The 12,116-nt window shown below is 35.2% G+C and overlaps 1 protein-coding gene across 1 annotated transcript in view; it reads left to right on the top strand.

Moving 5' to 3' along the window:
- The window catches only part of LOC113233325 (thiamine transporter 1-like), a 29,581-nt gene that overhangs the window by 809 nt on the left and 16,656 nt on the right, over nt 1–12,116 (top strand). Inside the window, exons 2-3 of the mRNA XM_026468417.1 lie at nt 7,821–7,951; nt 10,635–10,779. Coding sequence (XP_026324202.1) covers nt 7,821–7,951; nt 10,635–10,779 — 276 coding nt within the window. The remainder of the gene's footprint in view (nt 1–7,820; nt 7,952–10,634; nt 10,780–12,116) is intronic.

The following is a 12,116-nucleotide window of genomic DNA, read 5'->3' as shown; positions in this document are numbered from 1 at the left end:
GGGTTAGGGCGTGGGTTAGGGGGTGCGACGTGTCGCAATTGATTTCATTGCAATAGATTTCAATTGAATTGATTTTTTAATCTGACTGAATTTCTGATTGAAATTTAATTGATTAACGCCCAACACTCTGGTCTGGACTTTAGAATATGGAATGGAAACTAAAGGACATGTTATATTGACATATATAAATCAGACGTTATAAGTATATGATGCATTTCGACGTTGAAAACATAAACACGTTATTGACTTTGTTTAACTATTGCGTGCCGTCTTAAGCCAAAAGAGATAGCATTACATTGGTCTGTGTCAAACACCGGAATCGAAAGTACATAACGTCATCTTAAATGCCAAACGTGTCCATTTCCCAGTACATGAGGTACATAAGCAATACTCTTTGGGTACATGATACGGTTGTCAAAGGGAAGTACATCAAATGTCAAAACAAATGTTTTTCCAAGTGTTTTATTGAATTATTCGCATGTATTGTAATAAAATGAACAAAAATATTGACAGTGAGGACAATTAAATATTAATAAAAATTCGTCACTGCAGCATTACGGGATGTGGCATTAGAAAAAGCGAACATCGACCAAATGTAACATTGTACAGCCACGTGTTGTTTTTCTGTCTATAAATCACACAAAAGCTAAAATATCTCACATAATTAGACATATATAGGTTTCTTCAGATTGCCTGTTTGTTTGTATATTTTGATGATTGTTGTTAACGATTATTTTGAAATAGTGTTGTTCTTGGAAGCGTACATATTATCGATATTCTGTTATTAAAATAATTCACTACGAGGTTTTTATTATTTTATTATTATTATTTTTACTATTTCAAGTTTACCTACAAATCAAAAAAGAAAAAAAGAATGGTTAGAAATAATACCACCGTATAATAGTGCCGAATATAAACAATGAATCAAAGACCATCTTCATTTATTCGCTTCATTTTGAAGAATCAAATTTTTACATAACTTTGAATGTAACTAGATTGCATGATAATACAATTCCGTCATTAGGTTTATTGATAAATAATTTTCTATTTAATTTATATTAAACAATACTCATTTACAAGGCGTTCTTAGTTGCTGAAAACAAAATTATCCACTCGTTTCCGATTTTTTTCCCACTGACAAATCTAACTACTAAAAATTCTTATTTTATAAAGCCAGCAATACAATGACCATGTTGGTCCAACGTTGCCGGGTGAACACCAATACCAACGTATAGACAGCCTATTTGCCTTGCCTTACCTTGCCATCGTTCGGTGTCACTCGCCTAGCTGACTGAGGAAGGCGAGCGCTAACGTGTATAGAGCTCGTTTGACGTAGCTTGTCACAACTCGCAGTCGCTCGTGACTACTTGTCTCACTTCGGAGAAGTGTCGATTTTTCTGCACAAATCAAAGGCGCTTGGCCAATAGTAGTCAATTGACATTGTATAATCAGACATTTGCATGCTATTTAATACATGCGAAACATGTTTATACTAACACTGTCTCTTATTACATCTCCTATTATACCATGTTTTAAGCAAATAAACGTATGATAATAATATTATTATTGATAATATTACTACTTTCATTTATTTCCAAAATTAAATGGAAGTATTAAAGATTCACTTAAATCAGTCACTGATATTAATTCTATACCAATGCATAAATTCAAAAAGCTTACACTATTTGGATACTGTTTAAAAATCTATCTATGAAAATATGAATCTTGAGGTTGGAAATGTATAGGATTTATATTTCAAAGTTTTCTCTTTTTTATATACTCTCAAATTACATTTTTTCTGTGCAAATTCACTTTTCGTAATATTTGAGTGTTTGTAAACACTCAAACATTACAGACATCTTTAGTACCTTAAATTCAGTAAACAAGTCTCCATTGTTTGCCAGTTTGAATACCATAAACTAAATTGTAAACTTCTTCTAATTGATAACTTCTTATATATTATAATTTCTATAGAGAAGGTACCTTAATGGTTTGACCTACCACATCTCAAACAGAAGCTGTGAGTTTGAAACCGATTGCCCACCTCTGAGATGCTCAGAATTTATGTCAGAATCCCTGCCTGAGAGGAGACCCGTCCCCAGCAGTGGGCCGTGTAAATGAGTTGAGCGACGGGTTGATGATATTAAATTATAACTTTTCACATTTTGGTCTGGTCTCACGCACTCACTTATTTGAAGCGTGCGATGAACGTCTCCAGGTACTTGGAATGGACCTGTCGTCCGATTTGAACTTCGACAGTTACATAGAATCCATGGCCAAAAATGCAGCCATGAAGCTTGGCATCCTTTTCAGGCTGAGGCGCATCTTCACACCGGGTCAATTTCAGCAGTACCAAGCACAAGTCCGGTTGCATGTGGAGTACTGTTGCCACCTATGGTATGGCTCTGCTAAACACCAACTGGCCATCTTGGATTCAGTTGAAAATCGTGCCAAGAGTCTTGTAGGTGACTCGAAATTAGTAGAAGTGAAGCTGCAGAGCCTTGAACACCGCCGTAAAGTTGCCGGCTTGTCGATGTTCTACGAATATATCACGGAGAGTGTACGAGTGTACGACTAACATCGGGGGACCAGACATAGGCTGGGGTTGTGATGACCCCTTGATGACCCCTGTGTTGTGGATATTCTAAGGATTCGCACGAAGCATCCACATTTATATGTCGAACGGCTGCGTAGTACAACTCATTGCCTGCAGCTTGTTCCCTGAACGGTATAACTTGGGCCTTCTCAGGATGAGAGTGAATATTTTCAATAGCTTTTCATTGTAGCTTAAAAGCTTAAAAAACATTAAAAAAAAGTGTATCAGACACAGATCTTTGCGTAAACCTAGGCATTAGTAGCTTTTAAGCTACAAGCTATAATAACATGCAGTATACGTTTTTGTGGAACCCATTTCCCCGACTATTATGTTCATCATAATTGGGTAAATAAATAAATACTTTGAAAAATAAAAATATAATGAAAATATCTCATGTTGCTAATCGTGAACCAATTGATTGTGATTCTAAAAAAAATGTTACAATCAATTAGACCATGCATCTGGTTGTCATAAAAGTTGACACGTTCATGGTTGTTAGAAATGAAATAAATTGACTTTGATTGATTGTATTACGTTCCGTCTTCTGAAGTAATCATTTATTTATTCGCGAAATGAAAAACGTTGTTGAATCTTTTTAATCTTCAGAAAACGTGTAAAACTTGGGTGTAAATATCCGCCATTTTTGTCGATCGACATTCGTAACTTTCAGTTATTTATGATGTTGAACATTAGTTGTAAAGCAATCAGCCTAAAAAGATAACAAAGAATGAAGAAACTCAAAATGTAACAAAGGTACAAAAAACAAATCGTGAAAAAAGTTTGACCATAACAGCCACGTATAAAAGACATCTATCTTAGGGTCGGTACCATAATGACTTGATCAGCATAAGGACTAGATTGCAAAACGACCATCTCTGCAGAAAGACTATAACTTACAATGTTTTGGTAACAAAACAACTAGATATCGAAATACCGTATCGTTAAATGGACCACATGGTAAAACGACAAGGTAGCAAAAAAACTCACTAAGATTATTCATGAAACGCGAATTAGGTGCATTCAGAACTTAAACTTATAAACTGACATACAAAATGTAATGAACAAACCGTTCGCTGGCTTACACGTGATTTTTTATTAATTTTTCAGAATAAATACAAAACACGTTACTTAATTCAAGAGATGGTTCACTTATAAAGCGAAGAGAAAATTACTTATATAGTCTTGACTGAATAACTACATATCCTGATTTTCGAAGCCCAGTTAGCAAAGCTTTCTTGGAAATTTCTTGACATCCACTTATGTTACGCAATTTCCAAACAAACTCAGCAGTTTCAACCGATATGCATGAAATTTTAAATTAACATAGAATTACAAATAGTACAAGTCCGCAAAATTCATCCATTTTGTTTAACAGTGATATTTCTAAAGAAAAATTAATTTCTTCTGTTTCGTCTCTAAAATAAATAATGCTAATTCTCCTTTCTTAGGTTGCAAACCGATTGACTGCATGTTTGCAATTAATGTGTGAAGTCGTAATCAACTTCATGCAGCCGAGACGTTGATTGCATGAAGTTGATAATGATTTTACGCATTAACTATATGCAGTCGAAACTCAACTGCATGCAATTGAGACTTCAACTTCAATCGACGGATTCACATCGATATGTGAACGATAGTCCGAGAAATAAAAGTAGTAATTGACAATCTCACGAGGATATATTATATTTATTTATTTATTTTTTATTTTTTGCTTTTAATACATCTTTTAATTTATCAAAAGTGACAATCGACGTTCTAAAGTAGGGGAAAGGTGTACGAGATGTTCCTTGGAGGTGAGATGATCCCTTTCAATTGTAGCGATACTAGTAGCGTCATATAGATATTTTTTTCAGTAAAATGTAGGCCTCAATGTCCCCTCTCATCAGTCAATTTGTAATAGCGATGTGAGTGACGAGTTCAATTTTGTGGAAAAAAATAAGGTTTATGTGAGTTTGATCTAAAGTAAAGTTGATTAAAAGCTTAGGCAACTTCCATTCTAAGCAATCAATTGATAAGATTTTTGAGTTGGTGACTTTGTATAATGCTCTATTTACTTTTTTAATGGCGTGGTAACAGTAGACAGAATACAGGTTATTTTGCCGAACAAAAAATAAAAATAAGTAACTTGGGGCAAGATGATTAGGTATGGTTTTGGTGTAACGCGTTGTTAGTGATGATCCGTGGGGATCATCTTGTACTGTGTATATTGTTAACGGACTATATTTAATTTGTACGTTTTTCTGAGTACTGAAACCTCTTAATTAAATAGCTTGCAATACGAATAAAATAGTAGAAGACTGGAGTTCGTTTACATGATTGATCTCGATTAATAACAAATATAAATATGTTGAGTGTGTGCGTTATTATATAAAAAAAAATGCTTTTTCTTGTTTTAGACCAGGCCGCGTAATTGTAAAAGAAAAACCATTCGTGGTGGGTGGTCGGAAGACTATGATCTAAAGAACTAGAGGCGTAAAGTAGGACGCCACCAAGATCGGTAAGTAAATAGTTAGCAATAGGTGCGCGTTAGGTAATTAAAAAGACGGGCTAAAGGTGAAAATAAAGGGTCTGTCAGTTCAATGAAATATTTAGGTGAAAAAAAAACTGTTTTCATGAGATGTATTAAAGGAAATCGAACTCGTAAAGTACATTAAAGATATGGAGACGAGAATGGATATCAACTTGCTATAAAAAACAATATGGCCCACTCTTAGGTACCTGTAAGATATAAATTAATTAGGATTATTTGTTCTCGAAGTTTCGTAACTGTTGTTTCATACACCCAGATTACATAAGCGAGGACTTTGTTAAGTGTAAATAGTTTTTGTTTTCATTTGTTTCTACCAAAACCTACAAATTTTCCTTAATATATGCAAGTGATCCCCTGGATCATCTTGCCCATACCCTTAGGATCATAAGATGATCCTTTAGTAGGGCTTTAAAAATATTCAAATATAATATTGAAAGATAAAAAAATAAAACGTTTTTAGTAAGACAACATGTAAATAGATAAATTTTCTATCATTCAACGCTTTTACATCTGCTTAAATATCTATATGAATATCTTTGAAACTACCATCATTTCCCCTTAAGGGGATCATCTGGTACACCTTTCGCCTAGTTGTAAAATTAGTTTTCTTCTTGTATTGATTTCGAAGACAATTCATAAAAATCACATTCTCTACAGCAACATAACAATAGTGGATCTATGTATGCAGCCTCTCGTTGTTGGCTTCGATTTCACCGACGGCGGCGGCTTAATAATAATAACAAAGTAGCGTCCGTGCTTCCATCACGACATCAACTTTTACACTGAGCACTTGAGCTAGCCACGCGGCGATAACTACCTGCAGTCAATTTCGGCTGCATGCAGTCGATTTCGACAGCATAAAGTTACTGCGTGAAGTCAAAAAAGTCAAAGTCAAATAATCTTTATTTCATAGGTAAGCAAATTACACTTGAAATTGTAATCATTCGTAAGGTAGATTTACGCTGAATTTTTTATTACACATAAATTCATTTATCATTGCAATATTTAATTTAAACTTCTTAGATCGAGAAACGAGTCATTACCAAGGATTTTTGTCAACCAAATACGCAGACGTTGTATAACCTTTAGTATAAAGTTTTTGTTTCGAAATAGTTTTAAACCTCGTAAATGGCAAATTTTGAATATCAATCGGAATCTTATTATGGAATAAATGAAAATGAATTTGAGACTTTATGACGACGACTTTATGGCGACTGTCAGGAATGGCTAGTTTATTTTTATTCCTCATAAAAAAATATTATTTCTCTTAACATATATAACATTTTCATAAATGTACCGTGACGTTAGTGTAAGAACGTTAATCTCTTTAAACTTGTCTGTCATAGACAGTCGTTATCGACTTCATGCAGTCGGCGTCTCGATTGTATGAAGTTGATTACGACTTCACGCATTAACTGCACATGTGCAGTCAATCTGTTAGCAGCCTTACTTGCAGGTGAATGATCTCGATTTAACCCTTTCATGGACAGTACTTAAATAGTACCTCACACAAAATTATCACTAGTTTTCTTTATGCCGTAGTGCGTATATTTATTCAATATAAAATATTCAATGCAAATCATTGAATTTTGTCAGTACATTGTTGATATTTCTCTATTGAAAAACAGTAGGCGGTATAGTTACCGCTGTTAACGCTTTCTGTGTAGTCACAGAAAGCACTTGGAAATCGCGTTGCAAAGCCCGTAGACGGTTTTTTGAGATTCATATAGCGAAACAGAGTACCCCGTGCTATCTGATATTTAATTTTACGGTAAACACCGTTACTGTCCAAGTACGGGTTAAAAAATATACAAATCAATGCTACTATGTACTAGATTTAAACGAATTTTATTCGTCCTCCTGTGAAATGAATAAATTATCACATCTATATTTTTATCAAAAAAGCGTCGTTGTTAACAAATCGTTAGCTAAGCCATAAAATGCTAATTAACCAGGGGGTCGATTCAGAACCTTACGATAACTCAGTTGTCGACCGATTCGATATTATATGGTACGATTTCTTTTCATTTTTATTCACACCACCCGAATCGAACGTCAAACTGTCATGTTCGAAACCGAATCGAAATGACGTCACACCTGCACGATTACTCGAACTTCTCGACCGGCAAAGGCTACAAACTTTATCCAGAACACAGTTATCGAATGGAAATTACCGAACGTTCTATTTCTACAAAGCAAGAATGTAATATGGAAATCTCTTATTATTTTAACTAGTCTGGATTTTGTTCAATTTTTTTCAATTAATTTATTTTGGTGCAAGACTAATGCATTCCTATATTTTAGACCTTTAAATCATTTTCCAAATTTTAATTTTTCTTATAATCTATTTCACCGACTAACTTCGCGATATCGTATCCGAATCGAACCATTAACTCAAATGTTCTGAATAGCTCGGAAAGCGCCCGTCGATTCGAACGATTCGGTTAAAACTTCGAAGAGTTCTGAATCGGGGTCCTGGGGGTCTACTCTCGATCTCCGTCCGACATCGCATCAGTCCGAAACAATTACTGCCAAATAAGCAATACTTGACCAAATGTAAAGAGGCGTGATGCGAATCTTCATACTTGATACTTGTCTTTTAATTTTGTCGAATATTACTTATTTGACAGTAATTGTTTCGGACGGAGATCGAGAGTAGACCCCCTGACTCGAATGTTTATTTCGATTTTACAGGCTTAAGTGGAATATGTCTGTATGCAGTATTACTATGGACAACAAGCATAGAATGGCTGCAAGCATCTCAGTTTCTGTACGGGTTATTTATGGCCACAGAAGTAGCGTACTACACATACATTTATGCCAAGGTATTTTTTTCTTGTTTTTTAAATAAATAAAATATGCGTCCTGTAAGTGTAAGAAAGAACATTGTTTATTACATAAGCACAGACACACATAAGGTAGTGAAACCGATGATGGACAGTGCATCTATCATGAACATTTTTGAAAAAATAGGAAACGCAAATTTTTCTTTTTTCGTTTTCAAATGTTTTTATAATTTTTGATCGAAATGAAAGACGTTAGTTAATTTTGACAGCTGGCGGCCGTCTGTATCCGCCATTATCGCAATGCAAAATAAGACGGTTTTAAGAAATTAAAAAAAAGCAACAGAATTCTTATAAGGACCGCGTCTAAGGTACATTTTTTTATAATCATATTTGAAAGTGGTATTTGAGAGTGTGGTGAATTCTGAAGTTATTTTGTGTTATTTTAAGCATCTAAACAAAACACAACCGTAAATGAATAACGTAACGTCTATTCGAAAATTTTAAGTGTTTATTACTGGATCTCATTTAGCTGTTTAACCTATCATGGACATTTTTTGCATAATCGGAATTTATCATTAAAGAGCATTAGTGTGAGGCCAGACGAGCGTAATTTTGTGAGTTGCGTTTTTTTGCGCTCGACCGAAATTCGGTTGGAGCGCCAGACGAACGTATTTTATTCAGTTGCTTTTAAGCGCTTGTACGGGGTGTTTATGTCGTAATAGTGTAATGGATCCATTAAAAACAGTATGCATTTATGAAGCATTAGAAGACGATGTTCGAAAAAGAAAAAGAAGCTGGGTACATCCACTAAATATGAAACGATTAAAGTGTGGACAGTTTCATATACTATATACAAGTTTATGTGAACATCCAGATCAATTTGTTAAGTACTACCACATGCCAATAAATGTATTCAAGAATTATTAAGCCTAGTAAAACCTTTTATTGCTAAGTCAGATACAAATATAAGACTAGACAACAGTCCAGAGGAAAGACTAATAATAACAATCAATTATGTTGTTCAATTATTTATATTTTAATATATTTATATTTGTATATTTTACAAACAGGAGATTACAGAGTTTTACATTGTTCATCTCTCAACGTCTATATTCACGCGCATCCTATACCAAAATGACACCGCACCCCTACCTCCACCTGAGCCAGCCCGACGACGCACGATGCGACCGACAGTCAGGGTCGTATTCCAGAACTCTACTCAATGCTCAAGTCAGGATTTGAGTATGGTTTAAAGCACTCGAAATCATACTCAAGTCCCTGCCATTAGGGTCGTATTTCCAGTGCTCGTGTTTCAATTGCAATCCTGACTTGAGTATTGAGTAGAGTTCTAGAATACGACCCTCAGTCGTCATTACGCCCGTGAGTCGGCAGATGAAAGTCGTCCTGTGAAGTGAAACAAACCGTACTTTTATATGAAACCGAATGCAGCGCAAACTACTCACAAAATTACGCTCGTCCGGCCTCGCACTTACATGTGTTTACCGTCTTTATAAAGCCAGACGGGGTGTCCGCGATTGGAAACCGTCAATGATGGGATTTCCATAATTGGAAATTGAGCTGTCCTTATAAGGATACTTAAACAGGGTCTACTTTTTCTCGAATAACATTATTTTCATTAATAATTGATCTGGTTAAAGCACTTTTAACCATTATTTGAAGACTTTTTAATCAGTACCTTTCCTCGAGTCCCACTGGGTAACTCATCCAAAGTTAAAATAATGAAACAAAAAATAAATCCTTTAACCGTTCATGATTGGTTCCACTACCTTATAAACAAAACAACAGAGGAACATTTATAATAATAAATAAATAATAATAAATTAATCTTTTAGGCCCATGGAGAGGCGAGAGTTTAAAATAGATATAATAATAATAATCAAAAAATTAAAACAATTGTTATAATTATGCAGTGCATAATTCACCGTCATCCCTGTCGCGGCTGGTACAATCGGGACTTGCTCAGCTTTAGCCACAAACGGTTTTTTTTAACCGTTTCGTGGCACTCACTCACAACAATAAAAAATCAATAATAAATAAATAGATAAGAAAACCGACGTAATAGGAAGTATGTAGGTACATATACCTACTAATAACTATAATGTGTAAGTAACAGTATATCAATAAAATAAACTTCAATTCTAATATTTTTGTACAAATTTGATATTATGAAATGAATAATATTGTATCTGTATAAATAACGCATCAGCATATAACAAATATCCTGAACCGTCGCGTGCGTGACAGTACCAAAGTGGTTCCAACAGCCTCATGAAGTTGGTTTGGCAGTTCCCTGCTCATTATACATATCACAAGCATTGGAACTTCACACACTTGGGTTCCAGAGGTTTCGTGTATAATTTAATGTATTTTTTTTATAACAACCTCTTTACTAACATAGGCTGTAAGTTTCCTGTAAATGACACGATCTCGGTATCTGAAACATTTTTTATTTTAATTGAAATAATGAAATATGATGTGCCATTCTTCCATGTGCATGTTCAGTAAATACACGCACGGACACACACACACACATACACACACTACTCCACCATCGCTCCCATATTTACCCAAAATCGTGACACTACGGGTTCGAATCACCACTTCATCACTTTACTATGATTTTCGTTGCCCGACGATATACTATATAAACATTTGCACTCTTAGCCAAAAGGAGAATAAGAATCTATTCATTTTCATTCAGGTGGATTCAGCAAAGTACACTCGAGTATCGTCTTATACTCGGATAGCAGCATTAACGGGAAAGTTCATATCAGGAGTCACCGCACAACTGCTGACACATTTCGAAGTGATGGACCTACGGGAGCTCAATTATATCACCTTTGCAGGTAGTTATGGTACCAAGAGTTTTATATTTGTGCAAGTTGTTTACAGAATCGCTTACATTAACGAATATCAACTGCGAAAAGTAAATATTTCCAAAAAGACAACAGCAGGACTTAACCACAAGAATTACCGACGAAGTTTCCCAACGTCAGAGACAATCTCTAAAACAATTACAAATCCAAAATCACTCTGGCACTTTTAAAGATAAGCACAAGACATTCCTCTCAAATCAACATTTTAACGTTCATAACTAGAAACTCTAGTGACGTCAACATCTTGACCACAAATTACCAGACAAAGTACCAAAAATTTACGTAGGGCAACGGAAACCTCGTGCTCCACAGCTGTGAATTACGCAGTAATATTAAATAATAAACTTCAAGTCCGATAGCCGAGATATCATTAATATCTCGAGATTCGTATCAAGCGAATTTTTATTGATGAGACTACGTTAGTTATATACCGTCGGGGATAGTGCAATTACGCGTAACTAGCATTGGATTATGAGTTTCCATTTCGGTAATTGAATGGCTAAATGAAATCCGCGTAAATGTGTGATTTATGGGGATCTATTCTATAATCTAAAAATTAAGTTGGAGCCACTGAAATAACAAAATAATAACGTTACATCTCTCTCCTATAAAATTTGCAGATACACGCACGAATACTACATACGCGGATTTGCACTATCCCCAGTATATCCCCAGACAATACGTTAATTGAATTCAGAATTCACTAACAGGCGTTTATGCTTGTAAGTATAGTATAGAAATATTATTTGCACAGATTATCGCTTTATCTTTTGAGTACAATAAGACAAAAGGGCAACTGTCTCCGTCACGCTCGCGCCATCTGTATGTACACAATTAAGGGCCCGTTCCCATTACGCAGTAACGTTGTATCTATCGGACAACTATCGCGTCTAGCCTTTTGCCATATCACGACTATCTGCCATAACGGTGTCGTGAACGTTTATTTTATAGTCGAACGACTGTCGCGTCAAGCTGTTCCCACTAGATCGTGACGACAATTTATCGGTTCACGGTAGCCGCCTTGTCGTTTGCACGACAGAATCGTTTGAAGCTGCGATTATCTGTCGTCACATTTTTATCGTCACGTTTTATTTATCGTCAGATGACTATCGTTCTCCCATCGCTTTTCCCATTGTCACGACAGTCTGTCGTTGTAACTTCAAAAAAGTCGTGAACAACAGTTAATCGTGTCGTGTTACTATATGTGAACAACTTCATTTAAAAATACAAACTCCGACACTTTAAACTGGACGACCATCTGTCGTCACGACATAATGGGAACATTAAGTTAAATACTTTTAAGTCTA

The sequence above is a fragment of the Hyposmocoma kahamanoa genome, unplaced genomic scaffold (assembly GCF_003589595.1).
Source record: "Hyposmocoma kahamanoa isolate Upper Pololo Valley unplaced genomic scaffold, ASM358959v1 78, whole genome shotgun sequence".
Classification (NCBI taxonomy): domain Eukaryota; kingdom Metazoa; phylum Arthropoda; class Insecta; order Lepidoptera; family Cosmopterigidae; genus Hyposmocoma; species Hyposmocoma kahamanoa.
The sequence above is the reverse complement of the archived record's forward strand: the minus strand, read 5'-3'. Positions and strand labels throughout refer to the sequence as shown.